The sequence below is a fragment of the Erpetoichthys calabaricus genome, chromosome 11, assembly GCF_900747795.2.
Source record: "Erpetoichthys calabaricus chromosome 11, fErpCal1.3, whole genome shotgun sequence".
Classification (NCBI taxonomy): domain Eukaryota; kingdom Metazoa; phylum Chordata; class Cladistia; order Polypteriformes; family Polypteridae; genus Erpetoichthys; species Erpetoichthys calabaricus.
In genome coordinates, this window is record NC_041404.2 from 154140366 (window position 1) to 154165605 (window position 25240).

The 25240-nt window shown below is 41.3% G+C and overlaps 1 protein-coding gene across 1 annotated transcript in view; it reads left to right on the forward strand.

Moving 5' to 3' along the window:
• Nucleotides 1–5763: 5763 nt before the first annotated feature.
• The window catches only part of pdia2 (protein disulfide isomerase family A, member 2), a 29716-nt gene continuing 10239 nt past the window's right edge, over nucleotides 5764–25240 (forward strand). The window contains exons 1-7 of the mRNA XM_051933403.1: nucleotides 5764–5826; nucleotides 10681–11265; nucleotides 14417–14623; nucleotides 18374–18507; nucleotides 22767–22904; nucleotides 23003–23119; nucleotides 23303–23428. Coding sequence (XP_051789363.1) covers nucleotides 5802–5826; nucleotides 10681–11265; nucleotides 14417–14623; nucleotides 18374–18507; nucleotides 22767–22904; nucleotides 23003–23119; nucleotides 23303–23428 — 1332 coding nt within the window. The 5' untranslated portion in view covers nucleotides 5764–5801. The remainder of the gene's footprint in view (nucleotides 5827–10680; nucleotides 11266–14416; nucleotides 14624–18373; nucleotides 18508–22766; nucleotides 22905–23002; nucleotides 23120–23302; nucleotides 23429–25240) is intronic.

Genomic DNA, 25240 nt, shown 5'->3' on the forward strand with positions numbered 1-25240 from the left:
GTGAGACGGTCAAGTCACGTTATACTTACAACCTTTGGAAGCAAGTCACATGATATACATGCAGAGCAGGTTAGGGATAATGGAAGTAGGAAAATTCGAAAGTCTCAAACAAATGAGAGTAAAGATTACATTATCGCAAACAAACGGAAAATATTACTTGGTGAAATAATGGAACAGCGAAAAGAGATGGAATAGTGTTTGAGGATATCTAAGGGAGAAGAGAGACAAGGCAGTGAGACAAAGAGTAGGACAGCTGCTGTACAGGCTTTTAAACGTTCGAAGCGCTACACAAAATGCAGATCATGCGGAATGGCAGCAGCAGCAAGACAGCAGCTAATCGAGCAAAGAGGAGGTAAAAAAAACAACTGTTATTTGTTTCCCATTGCATCACCGTTTTGGAGGGAGTTTTGGAGGAGCGACCGCGTCTCCTTGGGGAGCGTTCAGTCCCCTTCTTCACAACGCCGCGTATTTCTGGTGGAGGGGGAAAGGGGTTGGTGAGAGAAGCAAGCACGGGTGAAGCTCCCTAGTAATATAATAATAAAATATGATGTTACAGAAAGGTCTTTCTGTTTCAGTAGGTAAAGTTTATTTTGAAAACATGCAACATGCTCTCTGCACTCATGACACACATTTATATGTTGTCACGCACAAGCGCATGGGGAGCAGCTTAAGGACCTGAAGCGCATCGTGACAAGTCGTGCCAGGGGACAATGGCGGGGTACTAATCTCTCTCTCTCTGAAGAAAAGACGAAGCACTGCTGCCATAATCCTACCTGGACACCCAAGAGAACAACACTTCCAGGTCCCTTTCTCTCCTCTGGTCCCCCACCGATGATGTCTACTACCCATCCACCACCACGCCTTCCCAGCATTCCACATTCTTAATTTCCGGTCCGGCTCTTTAAAATGTCCATCCACCCATCCCTTTTTGTCTAATGATTTGTTGCAATTGTTTGACCTTTTTATTGCAGTATACGGAGCTAAACACCCCAAATCTTTATGAGTATTTGGTCCTTTATTCTACAATGTCAAAAAGGTCTTTTTTTAGGAGACTTTTCAACTGTAGATGATTCATCATAAATAGAATCTGGCAGTCTGTTGGACCAGGTTAACAAGAGCACCTCTGACTTTTGCAGTTCAAAATCACTGCCATTGCTTTGAGTGCCAGCCGCTTTCATGAGGGATTGGATTGGTTTTGAAATGTGACCCTCAGGTGTTCTTACCCAGTTTTAAGCAAAATTCAGTCCTAGTTGTCTCCACACATGTTTATATTATACGTCTGGCTTCAGCGAGGCCATTGCTGATGAGAGCCACTGCTATTGTGTCATTAGCAGACTTGGTAATGTTGTTGGAGCCACACGTCACAGTTTTCATTTACTGTTTTTTGTTTTTCTGTATGGTGAGCCAAACCCTGCAGCCTATGTTCAGACTGTTTATTGAAGGTCTGACCCCCCCTGACTATTACAGGATGTTCCCTACAAACAGTCATCTGGCAGTGCTGCCCTCAGCTTGCTTGTGTCAGTATTATTATTGATGACATCCTTAATTTAGAATTTTTGAAGCACCGAATGTAAATGCTCCTCATTTCTTTCATAACAAACATGTAAAGTCAACTCACTATAAGCTGAATGCTTGACTGTATTATCACCCCCTGCACTTACTTTTATGGTAGTGCACCTTCTAAACTGCACTCTTTGTTTGCTGCTCTCATTATTGTCAAGTGTACAGAGTACAGTGACATTGCCACACGATTCAGAGCATGATCTGTGTTTTGCAGGCCTTGGCTTATTGTAAAAAGCCACTTCCTCCAAGTCATAACTGCAACACCTTCAACATCATGTAACACTGCCACCTTGTGGTTAGCTCAAGTATTGCATTATTTTCAAATAACTGCACTATTTCCTGTTTGTTTAGCCAAGCAAAATGACACCTTTTATTGGCTAACTAAAAAGATTACAATATAGATAGATAGATAGATAGATAGATAGATAGATAGATAGATAGATAGATAGATAGATAGATAGATAGATAGATAGATAGATACTTTATTAATCCCAATAGGAAATTCACATTCTTCAGCATATGCAAGCTTTCGGGGCAACTCAGGCCCCTTCTTCAGGCAAGATGTAATATGGCCTGAGTTGCCTCGAAAGCTTGCATATTGTAATCTTTGTAGTTAGCCAATAAAAGGTGTCATTTTGATTGTCTTTTCTCTACATTCATAATGGCTAACAGGGTACAACACCCTAGTACTACTGTTTGTTTAGTAAATGTTAGACCTGCATAAACTATACTGCTAAATGTTATTACAGTACAGTATTTAAGTCTGAAATGACCCAATTCCTAATATGAGGAGATGATCCCTATATCCCCGCATACAGTTCCTAATGTAAATCCATCCATCCTTTTTCCAACCCGCTGAATCCGAACACAGGGTCACGGGGGTCTGCTGGAGCCAATCCCAGCCAACACAGGGCAGGAACCAATCCTGGGCAGGGCGCCAACCCACCGCAGGACACACACAAACACACCCACACACCAAGCACACACTAGGGCCAATTTAGAATCGCCAATCCACCTAACCTGCATGTCTTTGGACTGTGGGAGGAAACCCACGCAGACACGGGGAGAACATGCAAACTCCACACAGGGAGGACCCGGGAAGCGAACCCAGGTCCCCAGATCACCTAACTGCGAGGCAGCAGCGTTACCCACTGCGCCACCGTGCTGCCCTCCTAATGTAAATGCTGTCACTTTTTCCACTGTATTTTTCACTTGTTAGTGTCTTACCACATGCACTTCAAAAGAGGTCATCCACCTGAAGCTGATTATGTTTGGGGCCGGCCAAGTACTTAGATTGGAGACTATCCAGGAAAAGTTTGGGTTGATGCTGGAAGAGGTGTTGGAGAGTCCAGCAGGGGGCGCTTATCCTGTGGTCGGAATTTGGAATTCTGGTCCCAATCTCCCAGTGCAGTGATGGGGACACTGTACTGTAAACATGGCACCGTGTTTCAGATGAGATGTAAAAGCAAGGTCCTGACTCTCTGTGGTTATAAAAAATCCCTGGGCTTCCATTGTAAAGAATAGAGTGTAGTCCCGGCTAAACTGTCCTCTATGACCTGGTCATTCTGGTCCCCTAATCATCCCATGTCTCTAATTGGCTAGCTGTCTATCACCCCTTCGCCACCTAACAGCTAAGGCACAAGTGTCGAACTCCGGTCCTCGAGGACCACAGTGGCTGCATGTTTTCATTCTAACCATCTTCTTCATTAGTGAGCCGTTTTTTTTACTGCTAATTAACTTCTTCTGCCTTAGTTTTAATTAACTTGACCCAGGCCCCTTAATTGTCTCTTTTTCCTTAATTAGTAGCCAAACAATAATGAGACATTAAACAAGCCACCATATGACAGAAAAACAACAGAAAAATCAACAGATTTGCAAATGTCTGCTGTGGCAGAATGAGAACAGCAACAAGCCATTGAATTAAATAATGGGCTTAATTAACAGCAAGAATCAGCTTCTCATTAAGAGATTGGTTGGAGTGAAATTGGTTGGAGTTTGAAATCCCATTTGATCATCTGTTGGCTCATTTCACATCTCATTTCTGTTTGGCTGCCATTTAATGAAGAAACAAATCAATTTAGAGGACGGAATCCTTAAAAACAGGGATATGAAAAGGAAGAGAAAAGGAGTTAATTAGCAGTGAAAACTACTCACTGATTAGGAAAAGGGTCAGAATGAAAACCTGTAGCCACTGCGGCCCTCCAGTCCCGGAGTTCAAAACCCCTGAACTAAGGTGTAGTGAGTGTACTGGCACAATAATGGCTGCCGTCGCAACATGTAGGTGGGTGCTGCACAGTAGTGATGTTAGAAGTGGCTTACCACTCACTATGAATAGCGTTCTCAGTAGTGAGAAAAATTCTAATATATAAAGCAGGGTCTATGTTTATTTGTCCGCCATACAAATCTGCTCCAGGCGTCCGATCGCCACCAAACTGGGCATGGGGCTGCTTTGTGACCAGGAGGAGGTCATGGGATATGTTAGGTTGGGAAAAATGCTCTTTGTCAAGCGCAGGACACCTTTTGACTGACACAACGTTCGCAAAAAGTCCCCGTACTTATCATCGACAAGATGGCCGCACGTTACAACAGACATTAACGGCGGCACCATCTAGCGGCACATTTGGTCTTTGTGCATCCCTCTTTACCAATGTTTCTTTACATTGCCAAGACATTTCAGAAGTGTCCAAGTATGAGAAAGCCGACTGCTTTCATCGCGTGAACGGGAAATGTCGTATAGATGTAAAACGTGAACGACCCAGTGCGTGTGACTGGCTTTGCGTATTTGTGGTACTATTTGCTCCCTTTCCGACTCAAAGTAAGATTTCAGTCTTGGTCTTTCTGACTGACTGGTGATATTTGTTCGCTTTCCGAAGTATTGTACATAACGTACATTCATCTCACTCGGGTGCTTATTCCGTACGTAATACCACGTGACACATTATAATTGTCCTGCTTTTCGCTAATATACTCATGCCACCAAAAATAAAACATGCCGTTAGAAAGTCCACTTGCGATGCCACAAAAAATTTTATTTCAAGGCCGTTTCAAACATTGTGCAAGACGTCAAGATGTTTTCATACCAAGGATTCCGCTGGTCCCAATGATATACTCTTTGATTTCAAACGTCTACAATCTCCTGTCTGTTTCAAAGCCGTCTCAAACATTGCGCAAGACGTCTTTCATACAAAGAATTCCGGTGATTCAGAATGATTTACCCTTTGATTTCAAAAGCCTAGCATTTCCTATTCGTTTGGATTTTGCTATGTGAATTACTAAGGCGCTTGGTGTGTTCGTGTGTTTGTGTGTGTCCTGCGGTGGGTTGGCACCCTGCCCGTTATTGGTTCCTGCCTTGTGCCTTGTGTTAGCTGGGATTGGCTGCAGCAGATCCCTGTGACCATGTGTTCAGATTCAGCGGGTTGGAAAATGGATGGATGGATTACTATGGCTGAAGGGCAATCCCTCCAAGTTAAAGGCATCAATTTGGAAAAACCATGCTTTTCACACAGACAACTCTACGTAACATGTTCTACAGTGGGCAATCCTCACAATTTGTTCATTTTCGGAACCCCAAGACAACACAAAAAATATACTGTAGCCAAAGCCTCTAAAATGATCACTTATATTACCTATTACAATAAAATGACAATCAGAATATTATTTGTTCGATTTCTATGTTCTGTTTGTTTCATTTGGGAAATTCACCAGTTATAGATTCCCGGGCATCACCGGGTACTCCTGCTAGTTCTATATAAACGTAAAGAATTATTATTATTATTATTATTATTATTACTGCATCAGCTGCTCTGCCATCCAGCTGGCAGGTTTTGATCCAACTGTACCACACGGCCACTCTGTCTAGCTCACAAAGGCAAGGAATTATCTTGTAATGCTGTCTTCTGGTGGTTTATGTCTGTATATCCCCATCCCCAAATTTCTAAGAATTTCACTAATCTTGTAAACATTTACTAAATATTTAGACAGCATAAAGATCTCTGGTTACTTTCAAAATATAACAAGTCAGGATACAAGCCAAGTCACCATTGCCTCCTGCAGTTCTTCTAATGTAAGTACAGCTATTTAAGCTCTTTTGGATTTTCTACCTTGCCATGAGCCTACATCAGCTCTATTAATCCTTTTGTATGTAAACCATTAACTGGAACTCTTTCACTGTTCTCTTATGTTTTTGTTTAAAGGTGAGTTTTCAATGACAACAAGCCATAAGCCCATCATCTGTGTCTATGTTTGGAATGTTCTGCACAAAAGGTAAGCACTCTTACATCGGATTTGTCTGCTTGGAAGAAAAATATGAGCGACTCATCTGTGTGAGAGCCAATGTTAAAGTGAAGAATATGATCCACACAAAGGAAAGTGTATAATTGTAGTGCGCTTATGATGGGGTCAAATACAAGAGCTCATTTCCTTAGCAGCAAAGACCTTGAATGAGATCTGAGCCCTCGGTCACCTGAAGCGCCATCGATTTTTCCCACAATTTGTCACACTTCCCTTGGGATGGCGTCAGAACATGCTGACGCATCACTCTTGTTTACCAGGCTACTTGAGGAATATGAAGTAACCAGTTTATGAGATTCTGCCTTCACCTGCACAGCCCAGGGCTGTAAAACTCCACACAGGGAGTATAGGTCTGAATATTATTAAAAAGCATTAAATTGCAATCTCAATTGTATCATTCTTAATGTTAATATGCTTCCGATTTTGAAAAGTTGTATTACATTTGTTGTTACATCTATCTATCTATCTATCTATCTATCTATCTATCTATCTATCTATCTATCTATCTATCTATCTATCTATCTATCTATCTATCTATCTATCTATCTATCTATCTATCTATCTATGGGTTGAAATCTAAGTAATTAACGTAGACCTCAGAGTTAATGTTTGCATTGCACAATCTATTGGAATGTTTTTTGCAATGCGTGTAGTAATAAAATGCATTGCATTTGTCATTCCAGTGGATGGCACTTCACAAACATCTCTCTATTATAAAAAAAAAAAAATCCTGTGGGAGGGAATGACTAGGAGACGATACGTGATCTTCACGTTAAGATCATGGAAGATTGTTAAATGACCCGCGAAGACCTTAAACATGAGACATTGTGCCAAGACATTGACCCAGGACCATCTCGCGATGACGTAGAACATGAGATTCTTGCAAGACACGCCCTACTTACATTCTATCATATAAGACAATGGGGCAGCAAAACATTCAGTCTTGTGAAGGATCTAGGGTCTCAGCGCATATATATAAGGACAATACGTTATAAATGAAGCGTCGATGAATCCATATTACTAACCGAGAATGCTAAACCGGATGATGGACGCAGGCACATCCGGCAATGGGCCGTAGCTGCAAAAAGACATACTGCGCAGGCGCAAAAAGAGTCCGCGAGAGTCGGCTGAGGAGCCGAGAAAGGCGGACAAAAGAGGGCGAGAGAGGCGGATGAGGAGAAAGGCGGACAAAAGAGGGCGAGACAGGCGGATGAGGGTCCGCGAGAGGCACAGGCGCAAAAACAGTCCGCGAGAGTCGGAGAAAGGCGGACAAAAGAGGGCGACAAAGGCGGATGAGGGGCCGCGAGAGGCGGACAACACCACAGAAAAAAGGAGTGAGCACATACAAAAAGGAGTCACAGAAATGAGTCGCAACAAGCACCGAAAAAATGAAAAGGCACATAAAAAAGTAGTCAAACGCGGGCAAAGCACGAAACACATTGCACACGAAACTAAACACACCAAAAAAAAAGAACAGACGAGCGCACAACAGCAAGGCACGACCACACCCCCCCCACACCCTACAGGCACGGGACGGGACAGGACACACACCAAGAGGGGGATTCAACAAGCCCATGGAAGACAAAAAAAAAGAACACAAAACTGCCCCACAGACCCTACAAGCAAGTAGGACGGGACACACACAAAGAGGGGGATTCAAACAAGACACAGGAACACAAAAAGAAAGAAGACGCTCGCGCAACAACAATCCCCCCCACACATCAATAAGAAGTGACACCCAAAGCCACATATTTAAAGGAAACGTCCATATTAAACATACGTCATCTCAAAACCTTCACACTAGGCAGCATAGGTGGATCTCATTAAAATAAAGCACTATTAACCGTTCAACTGGAGAAAAGGCTCCATATTAACAGTGAGTGCGATCCTCCTTAATACTTATACATATTTCGCACGCTGAGGAACAAACAAGTCATGCATACACGGTCACGGGTACAAAACGATTCGGATCGGATAACGGGACCAAACACACGAACACGAATGAAACAAAAAGAATACATGGCAGCGCATACAACGCGCTTCGGAAAATACGTGAGAAAAAATGTCTCGGATCAAAAAACGCAAAGCTCAAGTAACCCCGTTACAGAGACGTGCCCAAATGAACAGACACATTGAACGTAGATGCATACAGCGCGCGTCTCAAAGTGCTGCATCGAAACAAGCATGATTTCAAAAGAAAGAGCTCGCGTCTCAGACATACAAAAAAGGGAGCAAAGCAACGCGCATATGACCGGCCAGAAAACAAGCAAGCAAGACTCCAAAAGCAGAAAGCTCAACTGACCGACATACAAAAACGGACAAGGCACGATACAAACAATGCACGACATAGAGTGAAACGGACTTTGCGCAAAGCGGAGGCGAATCAATTAAAAATCAAAAATAGCGTGTCACAAATACTGGACATGCAACAACGCGGCACTCAAACACCACAAGCAAAACATGTTAACGGCAGCGAAGGCTACAACGGGCTTCTCACACAGCACAGGCAAATCGATTACAGCTCCAAAACAACACGTCCCAAATACTACACATGCAACAACGCGCCTCTCAAACGGCACAAGCAAAACATACACCAGGAAAATTCATTCGGATTAATGAATGTCATTTGCAATCATTGTCATTCAGTTCACTTCCCTGAAGAAACAACTGGCAATACAATTAATACATTTACACGTTGTTGTCAAAAGGGTCAAATTAGACTGCCTCCTTTACATTCATATCCTGAATTTCTACAGAAGCTTCTAACTGACGATGTACCTGAAAGTGAAATCTTTATCAACTGCATTAGATCCTACAAATCGGTATCCACTATTAACATTAACGGTGGCACTGCACGTGACATCCGTCTTGAAAAAATGTTGTTTATTGATGAATGTACAATGGCATGAAGTCACTTACTCAACACCATTCATAAACTTCTACAAACGTTTATGAATAATAATATTCGATTTGGAGGAAAGGTACTTTTATGAGGAGGAGATTTTAGACAGTGATTAGCTATTCTTCCAGATGCCATGCACTCAGCTATTGTTCAGTGCACCTTAAAATACGCAGACAATTGGCATTGCTTTCAAAAGATACAGTTAGTAAAAAAGATACGATGTCCAGAACCAGATCATAACAATTGCTTATTACAACTGAGAGATGGTACACTCACCAATACAGATGGACTTCACCCAGATATTATTACAATTCCTCAAGCCTTTATCTGCGATGACTTAGTTACAGAGAGATTTGGAACAGCAATCTCATTAGACCAAATGCCCCTTTTAACACAACGCACTATATTATGTCCAAAAAATATTAATGTGGAAAACATAAATACCCAAGTCATTCCATTACTTCCTGGAGAGACACAACTCTTTCTAAGCTCTGACAAACTTGACTCTGATCACAACAATAACCATCTTCATTGACCTTACAAGTTCTGAGCTGGAATTACCTTTTACACTTAAACGGCGTGTACAAAGAAATTTTCCAATAAACCTTTACACTGTGCCACACACTTTATTGTTTGCTTTCTGTTTGCATCATCTACACTGTCACACTATTCTATATCTCATTCATACATCACGCTCTTTGTCATTCCCAACACCAGGGGTTGGCGAGCGAAGCGAGCAGGGGGCGGAGCCCCCTAGTAAGCGAATAAGACAGGAGCGCGGAGAAAAGAGACTCAAAAGCATTGGAGAGAAAAAAGAGCAAAAAAAAAAAAAATAATCTAGGTGCAAATTTAGAAAATAAGGCAAGTAATTATCAGCCTGTAACAAGTGGAATTGAAACAAGCACGTCCAATCGGGCTCAGAATTAAAAGACAGATTAAAAGACAAAGAACTTCAGAAAGACGTTCACAAACGTTGGCGCTATACACATGCAGAGCAGATTATGAAAGCAGGGAAATTCGAAAGGCTCAAACAACGTATGCGCCTTTTGTACCTTTTAGATTAGATTAGATTAAATTAGACAGAACTTTATTTGTCACCAGGGTGAAATTTGGCTTTTTACAGGAACTGTTTAAATAAATAAGTAAATAAACACACACACACACACACACACACACCAGAATGACTTTTGGTATGGGATTCATAAAAGCAATGTTAACGTTTCTGATCTGCCATCTATTGGAATGACAAATGCAGTGCATTTTATTACTGCAAATGTTTGTAATGTGCCATCTGTTAGAATGAAAGCAACTGGATGGGCACACAGATATACGGACACACGGACACTTTCTTTTATTAAGGTGGGCGGATGTTCAGAGTCTTGATATGTCAATGTGTTTAAACATACACAAGAAATGCTAAACTCGGTCTTTACATAGCAAGATCATAATCCATCCATCCATCCATCCATCCATTTTCCAACCCGCTGAATCCGAACACAGGGTCACGGGGGTCTGCTGGAGCCAATCCCAGCCAACACAGGGCACAAGGCAGGGAACCAATCCCGGGCAGGGTGCCAACCCACCGCAGGACACACACAAACACACCCACACACCAAGCACACACTAGGGCCAATTTAGAATCGCCAATCCACCTAACCTGCATGTCTTTGGACTGTGGGAGGAAACCGGAGCGCCCGGAGGAAACCCACACAAAACTAAAAATAAAACCGCTTCTATAAGTATAAATAGAAATTTAAATAATTTGGAAATAAAATTTGATATAAAGCTGTAGGATTGCTTATGATATAATCTCGTAGTTGACATACTTTGATTCACTGATTACGCAAATGTGCAATAAACATCTGAATTTATTTCTGTTAGGAGGCTCTGTGTTGCTCCGATATCAAATGCTTAATCTGCTTCAGGATCACAGGCACTGGAAAAGATCCTGATGGCACTGGGAGCAAGGCGGGGACCAAGATATGCAAAAATGGAATCAATAACAAACCTTTTGGCCATGAGTGAGAACCCCCTTACGTTTCTTTTAAAGGTTTGGCCGGACTGTGCAGCCTCTATGGCACTCTCAACAGTCTCTCCTTTGGTCTTTTTTAAAATTTCTGTCCCCAAGGCCAAGCTCAGACCCGCCCCCTTCCCTGTAAATAAGGTCGGCTGTTTCAGACCAGTAGGAATTGCACACGCATGCCCCCTTCATGCACACTGCCACCCACCCCTCTTTATCAATCTTGTGTACCATTCATTTGGCCACGCTGACGCCAACATGAAGACCTTCAGGGTTTTGCCGCTCATCGCCTTTCTGCTGACCGCATCGTTTCCCATCTCCATCAGAGCTGATGATAGTCAGGCAGGAGAAGAGGAGACTTTGAAAAAGACTGAAGGAGATGAGTCGGGCACTTCGGAGGAGATCAAAGACGAAAATGGCATTTTGGTCCTGGATGAGTTAAACTTCGACAGAGCTCTCCAGGAAAACAAAATGCTTCTGGTGGAATTTTGTAAGTAATGATCAGCAAAAATGGATTCACCTTATATTTGTAACCTAAACTGGTGAGATTGAACTCTGCTAAGTTTTCTTAACATGTGCATATCTTTTCTGCAGAGCTTTTTAAATTCCAAAGCTTGCTCTGTGTGTGTGTGTGTGTGTGTGTGTATGTAAAGTGTAACATCCCCCTGCCATCTTTCTTTTCTAAAGCACCCTGTGTGCCCAGTAGTTGCATTTAAATACTAACCTTGTAATCCATGTTTCTAATCCCTAATGCCACTTAAACTCCAAACCAGACTGAATCAGCTGTCCCATTCTGTTCAGAAGCACCCTATTAGAAAACCTTCTTGACTTTCTGAAGGATTTTCAGAATCGATAGAATCCCCTCTTCCTGGTGGCTCTCACCTCTCAGATATTTCTCCCACTTCCATTCTTGTTAGAAAACCGAAGTCTGGTCTACTTACCCAGGAGCTCCCACATGTAATATACCATCTTCTAATAGACTCCATGGCTGACAGATTTCTCCTGTCTTCCCCTGGACACACCAGTGTAGATGAAGTCAGGCAGTCAGTCAGTCATTATCCAACCTGCTATATCCTAACACAGGGTCATGGGGGTCTGCTGGAGCCAATCCAGGCTAACACAGGGCGCAAGGCAGGAACAAATCCCGGGCAGGGCGCCAGCCCACCGCAGGGCAGTGTAGTTGCATTTGTCCACAATTTCCAAAGTTCCGCAGCTGTTAGCTTACTTCATAGGACAGTTTAGACAATAGTAAGACGTGTGTTCAAATAATTCCACAATCTAAGCGTCTTCATTTTTAAAGTTTTAGTAAAATTCAAAACAAAACAGTTCACACAGAAACAGAGAAAAATGTGATATTACAAAGTAAAGAAAAGTTCATGCATAATGAACATTCTGTTTAAGGCTTACTTGTTTCATTTCTCTCTGAATTTGGTCATACAGTTATATACGTGTAGAATGGTCATAGTGAGACGTCAAGCAAAATGCTTCTGAGGCAACTTCTTTTTCTTCAGGCAAGATGTAGTGGATTGTAAAGTTGAAATGTAATGGATTACATGAATTCATCCTAGTATGACAGCCATCAGAGTGACCAGACCAATTAAAGGTGTATCCACCTACAGAGATCTGACCAGTCCCAGGTCTGTTGCGCCTCAGAGTGTGCCGTCACTGAAAAGCAGAATTTACGCAGCTCCTCCGACAGCAGATGAAGATGATCATCATGCCAAAGAGACAAGACGTTCCCATGGGCCCAACCGTATGGGCTGCCTCAAATTGGGACCCGAGTGCTGCCGTGCAGCGGGCAATGCCTCGGCACCACACCAGTTCCGATCCCCAACAGACCTGACCCCATTGGCTCTCTTGATGGTTTTGACTCTTCCAGGGATGGGGCTCCTGTGGGCTTTCCCCCATCCCCTTCATGATGCGAGCAGCCTTCCCATGGGGGGCTGCAGCAGGGCTACTCCCACGGAGAGCAAATAAGGAGTCCTTTCTGTCATCTCACAGCCGTGTGAAGTTTGTCACGCTGGCTGGAGTGCCAATCCTGCCACCAACCCCCATAATTTCCCTGCAAGTTGGAGGACCGCTTGTAGGGCCGGATGCAGTTTAACGTCATACCCAGGACCAGAGACGTCTCACTACATCCATGATGGCTAACATGGTACAACATCCTAGTAGTGTAGAATGGTCAAAAAACTGTGCTAACATTCTGTTTGTAAACTAATCAAACAGTCCATGCTTCTAGAAGTGAGACTATTTTCTTACTGGCTCAATTAACACTCCGTGTTTGCAGGAATAGCTACAAAACATCTATTTAATGTTAACCTACAGGCAGTAAGAGACTATACCATAATCTAAGTAACTATGAGAAACTGATATTCTATTGAAATTAAGCAGATACTTAGTGAATTTAATATTAACATTAACTTTCTAGACTGGACTTTCTAGACAGACCAGATTTCTTTACACTTTCAGTTCCTTCTGAAAGATCCCAGGACTGAGATTTGCCTTTATCATCATTTTGTCTTCATACTTTCATCAACTGAGAAGATACCCTTCTTGCTCCAGGAGCTCAAGACTAACAGATGATCTTTCAGCTCCAGGAGCCCAAGAGTGACAGATGACCTCAGAAGACACCAATAAGTGGCCTCCCTGTCTGAAGAGGCCACCATTGTGTAACATTCAAAAAATGGCAGAGCACAATGCTAGTGGTCACCCATAACCTGACAGATTGCCGTCCCTTCTATATCTTGCCTGAGGAACTCAAGACTCCCTTTGTATGTCTAAATCTCCACAACTATAGGGACATGTCTGATCTTCATTATGGATCCAGAACTGACAGATCGTCCCCCATCTCCACTAGAATACCTACAATACTGAAGAAGGCCATTGTGACCCTAACTTCATTTTTTTCTTTCCAAATCATGAAATCTTCTTGCAGCAAAATTTGCATTCCAGAAATCCACAACAGAAAAATCCTCCTGGCCTCCAGGATCCCAAAAATTGGGTAAAATATCTTGTGCTCCAGCAGCCCACACGTGATAGGACATCTCACTTTCTCAGGAAGGCCAAGGATGATTCTCAGCTCCGCAAGTAGAGGAGCCTGTGGCTTACAGTGTGGCCTGCTCATGCTATAAACTGTGACATTTAGACCCATCCAGGTTTTTAGTGAAGCAAAGTTTCACATTTTTCCAAGTACGGTCTGTGCTGTCAAATTGCTCAATGTGCTACAGCCGTCTGTTCTAGTCACTAATAAACTTCTGTGTGAAAAATGTCTAAAGTCCACCTGCTTTTCCTAGTGTGAGATATAACACAGGGATACTTTACCTCTTGGTATAGTGAAGGTAAGACTTAAATCAATAAATCTTTAGCAATAGGGGAAGCCATTTTTAACACAAATATCAAAGTCTGTCAGCCGCCTTCTTTTTCCCTACTCACTCATAATGAGATCATTCCTAATGTACAAAACAGGCTGACCTTTCACTTTTGGCCAGCAGCTCACCGCCACCATGGGATTTGAAGAGAGGGAGTGAGTACTGACTTAACGTTGGCTGCAAGTGCAGACTCTTCCTTTCTCACGCTGTTGTCCCATTTTTCCATTTGCAATGTTGTCACTCAGAACTGAACTCCTGTCACTTGTCTTTCAGATGCCCCCTGGTGTGGTCACTGCCAGGCTTTGGCGCCAGAATATGAAATCGCTGCTGAACTCCTTAAAAAGGAGTCTTCTGACATCCAACTTGCTAAGGTGGATGTCACCAAGGAGAAGGGCCTGGCTGCAGAATTTGAAATTGACAGCTTTCCCAAGCTGAAGTTTTTCATCGGAGGAGATAGAAAGAACTTTGTGGAGTTCACAGGTAAATGTGACCACACAGCTGTCTCTGTTTCCTTTCCATCATTGAATAAGAAAGTGGCTCTTTTGACAGAGACTTCATGTCCACATATATTTATAAAATGCAGAGGGTTGTGTCTTATCTGTCATGTCTAGAACCTTGATCTTGGTCTTAATTGAAACCTATAGGACAGGGGTCGCCAATTCTGGTCCTGGAGGACCACCATGGCTGCAGGTTTTCATTCTAACCCTGTTTGTGCTACTAATTAACTTCTTGTGAATTCATTTTAATTGAATTGCTTTTAAAAGATTTGTTCCTTTGAATTACTTCATTTCTTTCCTTAAATGGCACCCAAACCAAAATGAAATATGAAGTGAGTGAGCCAACAGAAGACCAACTAAGTCAGGGCATCAAACTCCAACCAATTTCACTCCAACCAGCTGCTTAATGAGGCACAGATTATTGTAGTTAATTAAACCCGTTCTTTAATTAATTCCATGGCTTGTTGCTGCTCTTGTGGTGCATTAGCAGACATTTTCTGAAATAGTTGATTTGCTCTTTTCTGCAAAAATGTTTTGGGGACCTGAGCAGATCGACATTCCCGAGACCTTCACCTTTCTTTATTTTCAGATATGGTGTGATGGACACAGTTTGCTGGTCATGTTTTGTATCTCATTATTGTCTGGCTGCTAATTAAGTAAAAAGAAACAATTAAGGGGTCTGAGTCTTCAAAAAGAAGTCAATTAAAATTAGTTCAAAAGAACTTAATTAGCAGCAAAAACAGGTCACTCATTAAGAAAAGGGTTAGAATGAAAACCTGCAGCCACGGTGATCCTCCAGGACCGGAGCTGGCAACCCCTGCCATAGGAAGTGATTCCTGCTGTTGAAGCGGAACCTGTGGCAAATGGTAACCTCTGTGGAGTTATTAGGGTTCACATCTTTCTTAACAAACTCAGACAGACTTACTGAGAAGGTGATATAGCAGAGACAAAAAGAGGAGCAGCGACACCTGCTGAGCACAAAGCATATTGCAAAAGCCAAGTACAGGAGAGGAAGAAGAATGGCAGCCCTGGCACTCACTGCATACACACCCTGCTGTATTTGTGAACTACTGGGGCTGGAATCTTGATCTTGGCAGGTCCGGAAGTCTGTGTGCTGTCTAGTTAGAATTAATTTTATTCATCATTTATTGACTTCTGTCATGTACTGAGGAATTTTAAATGGTACAATAAGGTGTGTGTATATCCATCCATTTTCCAAACCGCTGAATCCGAACACAGGGTCACGGGGGTCTGCTGGAGCCAATCCCAGCAAACACAGGGCACAAGGCAGGAACCAATCCCGGGCAGGGTGCCAACCCACCGCAGGTGTGTGTATATATATTATATATATAATATATATATATATATTTATTAAGAGTCATAGGTAGCCACTGCCTACCCCAGCAGGGATGTTCTTAGGCATATGCGAACTACACATCCACGTAGGCCCCCAGCCCGGCCCCGACTTACAATTTTTTTTTTTTTTGTTTTGTTGTCATGCCCCTGGCACTGCAGCTGTCTGTGCCAGTCCCAGAAAATTCAGTTCAGTGCATCTCTTAGTCTTATTAACAATGGTAATTTATTATCCAAATTGCAATCTTCACCTAAATCCCTAATAATATTGTCACGCCGTTCTAACTTTGCCAAATGCACTATAGCAAACGTTAATTTTAGAGATTTGTTTCGGATTCATTCAGAGAGATCCCCATAAAATCATGAAATATCCCTATATTGTGAATTTCCCCTTGGGATTAATAAAGTATCTATCTATCTATCTATCTATCTATCTATCTATCTATCTATCTATCTATCTATCTATCTATCTATCTATCTATCTATCTATCTATCTATCTATCTATCTATCTATCTATTATATAGTGCCTTTCCTATCTATCTATCTATCTATCTATCTATCTATCTATCTATCTATCTATCTATCTATCTATCTATCTATCTATCTATCTATCTATCTATCTATCTATATTACTGGCCTTTACCAGATTCAGAACAAAATCAATATTTTACCACTTTGCATACACACAAGCGTACATGTAGGCCTACTGGTCATCTAAGGCCTTTTCCGGACATTTTATTAGAACACCTTCCTGAGCTTGGGGGGGGGGGAACTCTGCCCCCCAGACCCCCCCCCCAATTTGGGGCCTGCACATTTCTGAACTGCGTAGGGCCCCCAAACTGCTAAGAACAGCCCTGACCCCAGCAGCACTGGAAGTAAGGCAGGAAACGGCACATCTTCACTATTGTCTTGTTTCCTCAGTTTTGTATTAACTGCATTATTCTTAGAACACTGTCTATTTTGTAAATTGTGAAACATGATAATATTAGAACAATTTGGATGAAAACACGCCATCTTGCCCAAAACAGCTCATCAGTCCAATCCACTTAATTTCTCCAAAATAACATCCAGTTGAATTTTGGAGGTGCCTAAGACCCTATTGTCTTCCACACTACAGTAATCCCTCCTCCATCGCGGGGGTTGCGTTCCAGAGCCACCCGCGAAATAGGAAAATCCGCGAAGTAGAAACCATATGTTTATATGGTTATTTTTAGAATGTCATGCTTGGGTCACAGATTTGCGCAGAAACACAGGAGGTTGTAGAGAGACAGGAACGTTATTCAAACACTGCAAACAAACATTTGTCTCTTTTTCAAAAGTTTAAACTGTGCTCCATGACAAGACAGAGATGACAGTTCTGTCTCACAATTAAAAGAATGCAAACATATCTTCCTTTTCAAAGGAGTGCAAAGCAAGCAGTCAAAAAAAAAATCAATAGGGCTTTTTGGCTTTTAAGTATGCGAAGCACCGCCAGTACAAAGCTGTTGAAGGCGGCAGCTCACACCCCCTCTGTCAGGAGCAGAGAGAGAGAGAGAGATAGAGAGAGAGATAAAAAATCAATACGTGCCCTTTGAGCTTTTAAGTATGCGAAGCTCCGTGCAGCATGTCCTTCAGGAAGCAGCTGCACACAGCCCCCCTGCTCACACCCCGCTACTTCAGCGCAAGAGAGAGAGAGAGAGAGAAAGTAAGTTAGGTAGCTTCTCAGCCATCTGCCAATAGCGTCCCTTGTATGAAATCAACTGGGCAAACCAACTGAGGAAGCATGTACCAGAAATTAAAAGACCCATTGTCCGCAGAAACCCGCGAAGCAGCGAAAAATCCGCGATATATATTTAAATATGCTTACATATAAAATCCGCGATGGAGTGAAGCCGCGAAAGGCGAAGCGCGATATAGCGAGGGATCACTGTATTTGGTAATTTATTGCATGTGTTTTTGATTCTCTATGTGAAGGAAACCTTTTAAATGTTTGTGTGTAATTTACTTCTACCAGGTTTCTATCTGTTTTCTTTGTTCTTGTTGAGGAACTCATTTTAAAATAACAGTCTTGACTCATTGTACTAATTTATTTAATAATTTTAGACACTTCAGTCATGTCCACTCTTAATCTTAATTTGCTTAAATTGAAGAGGTTTAACTTCTTCAATCTCTCCTTATTGATCTCAGTCCTGGAATTCAGCCTGGCTGGACTTTCTCTATTGTTGCTGTGACTTTTCAAGCCCATTCATATAAAATTCAAAGATCACCTGCTGTCGTTGTCATGTCTGTCCATCAGGCCAGCGGTCAAAGCTCTGATTAGATACGATCATTGTGATGCTTCTCTTTAGACCTGACCTTCTCCATAGTTTTTTCCAAAACCTGTTTTGGTTTGATCTATAGGAAAAAGGAAAGCAGCTGGAATTGTTCAGTGGTTGAAGAGAAGATCGGGCCCAAGTGCGACAGTCCTGAACAACATCAGCAGCACCCAGGAATTTGTGGATGCAAATGAAATTGCAGTCGTGGGTTTCTTTAAGGTAAGATGAATGAAATCCAAGTCTTTAGGACCTGAGTTACTTGTATGAACACAGTGTTAGTGCTCATTGAGTGTTTTACTCTAAAGTCTTTCTAGCCCAACTCCTCCATTCTTGAATATTTTGAGCTACAGTAACAATGCCTGTCCTTATCAAGCATCTCAGACTTGCTCCTAGCAATTGCACTAAAAGTCTGACTAGGATAAAAATTTGTCATACCCCAGAGTAGGACATGAGAAGCAGTGATGAAATGTCCCAGTCCCAGTGAGGAGTAAGAAACTACGTTAGAGAATGAATGATGGCACAATTATTGCGCACTCACAAAATGGCACTTGTGATGAGACTTTGCGGTTTTCTGATACAGTGGAACCTCGGTTGACGAACGCCTCGGTACACGTACAACTCGGTTTACGACCAAAAAGTTCGCCAAACTTTTGCCTCGGTTCATGACCACACACTCAGTATATGAACAAGCCAGTTTCCCTTTCGGTTTGTGCGCGCTGATGATTTCCGCACGTGTTGCATTGTTCTCGGTCAGACGTGAACTGCTGAACTGCTGCAATGTAAGAGAGAGAGAGCAGGCAGACTCGTGTGCTGATGAGAGAGAGAGAGAGAGAGAGAGAGAGCAGGCAGACTCGTGTGCTGATGAGAGAGAGAGAGAGAGAGAGCAGGCAGGCAGGCTCTTGTGCTGATGAGAGAGAGAGAGAGAGAGAGAGAGAGAGAGAGAGAGCAGGCAGACTCGTGTGCTGATGAGAGAGGAGAGAGAGAGAGAGAGAGCAGGCAGGCAGGCTCTTCTGCTGATGAGAGAGAGAGAGAGAGAGAGAGAGAGAGAGAGCAGGCAGACTCATGTGCTGATAAGAGAGAGAGAGAGAGAGAGAGAGAGAGAGAGAGAGAGCAGGCAGACTCGTGTGCTGATGAGAGAGAGAGAGAGAGAGAGAGAGAGAGAGAGAGAGAGCAGGCAGGCAGGCTCTTCTGCTGATGAGAGAGAGAGAGAGAGAGAGAGAGAGAGAGAGAGAGAGCAGGCAGGCTCTTGTGCTGATGAGAGAGAGAGAGAGAGAGAGAGGAGAGAGAGAGACGGGGAGAGAGAGAGAGAGAGAGAGAGAGAGAGCAGGCAGACTCGTGTGCTGATGAGAGAGAGAGAGAGAGAGAGAGAGAGCAGGCAGACTCGTGTGCTGATGAGAGAGAGAGAGAGAGAGCAGGCAGGCAGGCTCTTGTGCTGATGAGAGAGAGAGAGAGACAGAGAGAGAGAGCAGGCAGACTCGTGTGCTGATGAGAGAGAGAGAGAGAGAGAGAGAGAGAGAGAGAGAGAGAGCAGGCAGGCAGGCTCTTCTGCTGATGAGAGAGAGAGAGAGAGAGAGAGAGAGAGAGAGAGAGAGAGCAGGCAGACTCATGTGCTGATAAGAGAGAGAGAGAGAGAGAGAGAGAGAGAGAGAGAGAGAGAGAGAGAGCAGGCAGACTCGTGTGCTGATGAGAGAGAGAGAGAGAGAGAGAGAGAGAGAGAGAGAGCAGGCAGGCAGGCTCTTCTGCTGATGAGAGAGAGAGAGAGAGAGAGAGAGAGAGAGAGAGAGAGAGAGAGCAGGCAGGCTCTTGTGCTGATGAGAGAGAGAGAGATAGAGAGAGAGAGAGAGAGAGAGAGAGAGAGAGAGAGAGCAGGCAGACTCGTGTGCTGATGAGAGAGAGAGAGAGAGAGAGAGAGAGAGAGAGAGAGAGAGCAGGCAGGCAGGCTCTTCTGCTGATGAGAGAGAGAGAGAGAGAGAGAGAGAGAGAGAGAGAGAGAGCGAGCGCGTGCAGCTGAGAGCGAGCCTGTACGTGCAGCTGAGCAGGGAGCCTGGGTGTTTGTCAGTGTTATTCAATGTTTTTACATTAGTTTACTATTACACTGTGCATTCTATGGTGTAATTAACTATATTTGTGCTTAAAAATATTTTAAAAAATATATTTACATACAGTTCATACAGTCTGGAACGGATTAATTGTATTTACATACAATCCTATGGGGGAAATTGCTTCGGTTCACGACCAAAGTTCGGTTTACGACCAGAGGTTTGGAATGAATTATGGTCGTGAACCGAGGTTCCACTGTACTAATTGTAATGTTTCACAACAAAGATAAAAAACAATGATAATAATAATAATAACAATGTTAAAAGAAGTAGGAGAAAAAAGGAAAACATAACAAGGTAGGGTAAAGTGCTAAGCTGCAAGTAACTGATGACATTTTGCAACAACATTAAAAATAATACTGTAATGAGCAGGGAGACACCAACAACACACAATCCACCTTAATAAAAGGACAAGTGCTTGTATGTTTGTGTATCTGTGTGTCCATCAGATTGCTGTGTCTCTGTCATTTCAATAGATGGTGCATCACAAACATTTTTATTAATAAAATGCATTGCATTTGTCATTCCAACAAATGGCGTATGATAAACATCACTGTTTTTATGAATCTCATACCAAATGCAAATGCATTTGTCATTCCAACAGATGGCACATCACAAACATTCGTAGTATAATGCAGTTTATTACTAGAAATGTTTGTGATGCGGCATCTATTGAAATGGTGCCATCTGTTGGAATGACAAACACAAGGCAGGTTATTACTACATGCATTACAGAATACATTCCAATAGATGGTGAACTGCAAATGTTAACGCTGAGGTCTATGTCGATTAGCTTGGTTTCAACCTCTCTTAGTGAGGTAACACAGCTAGTTAGGAAATATTCTGATAAAAGGCACATTTGTTTAACGATGAGTAATCCAAAACCGTACTTTCAGAAGAATCACGTTATATTCACGGTGTCACGGTCATGGGAAGCGTCTCATAAAGTAGCCGTTTATTGACACTAATGCTGCACAGTTTCTGAAGTCACGTTCACTCTTCCAGTGTTGCTGATCATATTCCAGAGTCACGTGTCATGTCCCTCCTTAACTTCTGCAAAGCTCTGTTTATCCAATGCACCGAGGGTCTCTACCTGCCTTTCTTGAACCTTCCTGAGCTTATAAAGTGTGACATAAATGTTCCACAGGTTCATGGAATATCAGAGACACCAACAACTCCAGGAAAAACAGGGATTTGAATGGATGCAGTCCGCTTTAATATTACCTTAGGTGGAGAGGTGGGGAAAATGCATAAAGGTGGGCAAAAGTAGGTTTACAGTTGTTTGCATGGACAAAGATATGCAGGTTATGATTACTACAATAGCTTGTTTTAACTCAATACCTTTATTAACTCAAAAGAATGTCACAAGAGCACAGTGCACTTAAGTTCAGTCGTGTACGTGCTCAGATTACCTAAAAGTTATATGTTTCGCATGTTCACAACTGTAAACCAACTTTTGTCAACTCCTGTATAAATCTGCGTTCAAAATGTGGTGCAAAATTTGAGAAATGGCTGAGTGAGACGTATCCAAATCAGAACTACTGCAAAGCTGCAGTTTCCCCATAGCCAAATAACATAATGTTACCAACACCTTCATTTCAGCTGAGAGCCCATAGCTTCTTCATGAAGATGGAGTGATCATATGACATATAATATTTGTTAGAAATATCATTCTATCTCTATCAAATTTAGATATACTTACAAGTTCATTGTGTTTCCAGAACATTCAGCCTTTTTCTGGGACATGCGTGGTGATCTTTGCCTGAACGTCACCTTCTGGTAGCTCTAGAGTTAGCACAGCTCATGAGCTCTCCTAAATCCTGGTGAAGTTAAGAGTCGTTTCCTACTTTAGGGTAACTAATAACATGCTGTTACTCCTGCTACTAAGAGTGGCACCAAATTTGAGTGCCACTTTTGAGTCAGTTAAGACTGTTTTCCTACTCTGAGATCCTTCATAAATATGGACACAGATGCCTACCCGGCATTGGTGAGATGATCAGAGATATAAGAATCATCTTCTACTTATCATGATATGTAGATGTGATGAAGAAATGTCAAAGGATTGTGGAAATCAGGCAGCACTGCATTTAGCTTCATGAGGTGCTCCTTTGTGCGGGTGCTGAGCCCTCCTCAAAGGCAGAAGAAAAATCTGGTTTGGTGTTACTGGGAATAAACGCGATAGCAATGTTCAGCTGGTGGCAAAGTTCAAAAGCAGCTGACCTAAAGTATGCATTTTCTTTTTTTTTGGCAATATATTTAGAGGAATTGTTAGAATACCTCATTTAGTTCTTAATGTTCTCTGCATTTTGGGAACGGTCATTTGAATCAGCCTCTTTATCGAGGCCATTCCTAGCTGACACATTGACTACTCTCTTCAAGGACATTAAAGGAGACGAAACAAAGATATTCTATGAAGTGGCAGTAGAAATGGTGGATGTCGAGTTTGGTATTACTGACTGCAAAGACGTCTTCGAGCAATATGCAGTAGACCAAGACTCTGTTGTGCTGTTTAAAAAGGTAATCACTACAAGTGTTGTGGACTTAAGTTATTGTTAAGTGAAAAATGCAACATTTTGTTAATTTATTTTATTGTTTCTTTTTCCTTTCAAAACAAGTTTGATGAAAAGCGAGATGATTTTAAACTGATGACTGATAACAAAACAGATAAGGAAGAGCTGATGAAATTCATTAAATTTAACAGTTTGGAACTCGTAACAGAGTTTAACGAGCAGGTATTTACTTCATCTATTAAATTTAGCAATAATCAAAAAACAGTTCTCATTAAGTATTCTGGTCCACATATATACTTAGGATTATTATTGTTAAAATGCTAACTAACTTCAGAACTGCAGTTTATTTATGTATTATTATTATCATTGATGTCTTTTTATGTTGATTTGTGTTTATTTCTCTAGAACTCGGACAAGATTTTTGAGGCAAAGGTGAAGCATCACAGTCTGCTTTTCATTAACAAAACTTTAGAAACCCACTTGACTTTGCTGGAGAGCTTCAGGAGTGCTGCTTCTGAGTTTAGGGAAAAGGTAATCACGCAAAAAAACAAGGCTCTTTCTTATGGCATCAGTGTAATCATTTAACATTTTTTTGTGCCTATCATTCTGTCAGTCATTTGTGTTTTTCCATCATGTTATCTCCTTTCATTTCTTAAACTGCTTTTCCTGGTGAGGATCGCAGCAGCAGCGGCTCAAGCTGGTCAGACTGGACTTCCCTGTCCCCAGCGATAGATAGATAGATAATGAAAGGCACTATATAATAGATAGATAGATAGATAGATAGATAGATAGATAGATAGATAGATAGATAGATAGATAGATAGATAGATAGATAGATAGATAGACAGAAAGGCACTATATAATAGATAGATAGATAATGAAAGGCAGTATATAATAGATATATAATGAAAGGCACTATATAATAGATAGATAGATAGATAGAAAGGCACTATATGATAGATAGATAGACAGAAAGGCACTATATAATAGATAGATAGATAGAAAGGCACTATATAATAGATAGATAGATAGATAGATAGATAGATAGACAGAAAGGCACTATATAATAGATAGATAGACAGAAAGGCACTATATAATAGATAAATAGATAGATAGATAGATAGATAGATAGATAGATAGATAGATAGATAGATAGATAGATAGATAGATAGATAGATAGATAGAAAGGCACTATATAATAGATAGATAGATAAGGCAGTATATAACAGAAAGATAGAAATGAAAAGCACTATATAATAGATAGATAAATAGATAGATAGATAGATAGAAAGGCACTATATAATAGATAGATAGATAGATAGATAGATAGATAGATAGATAGATAGATAGATAGATAGATAGATAGATAGATAGATAGATAGATAGATAGATAGAAAGGCACTATATAATAGATAGATAGATAGGTAAGGCAGTATATAACAGAAAGATAGAAATGAAAAGCACTATATAATAGATAGATAAATAGATAGATAGATAGAAAGGCACTATATAATAGATAGATAGATAGATAGATAGATAGATAGATAGATAGATAGATAGGGAAGGTAGTAACAGAAAGATAGAAATGAAAAGCACTTCATGATAGATAGATAGGTAGATAATGAAAGGCACTATATAATAGATAGATAGATAAGTAGATAATGAAAGGCACTATATAATAGATAGATAGATAAGGCAGTATATAACAGAAAGATAGAAATGAAAAGCACTATATAATAGATAGATAAATAGATCGATAGATAGATAGAAAGGCACTATATAATAGATATAGATAGATAGATAGATAGATAGATAGATAGATAGATAGATAGATAGATAGATAGATAGATAGATAGATAGATAGATAGATAGAAAGGCACTATATAATAGATAGACAGATAGGTAAGGCAGTATATAACAGAAAGATAGAAATGAAAAGCACTATATAATAGATAGATAAATAGATAGATAGATAGAAAGGCACTATATAATAGATAGATAGATAGATAGGGAAGGTAGTAACAGAAAGATAGAAATGAAAAGCACTTCATGATAGATAGATAGATAGGTAGATAATGAAAGGCACTATATAATAGATAGATAGATAGAAAGGGAAGGCAGTATATAACAGAAAGATAGAAATGAAAAGCACTATAAGATAGATAGATAGATTGATATGAAAGGCACTATATGATAGACAGATAGATAGATAGATAGATAGATAGATAGATAGATAGATAGATAGATAGATAGATAGATAGATAGATAGATAGATAGATAGATAGATAGATAGATAGAGATAGATAGATAGATAGGGAAGGCAGTATATAACAGAAAGATAGA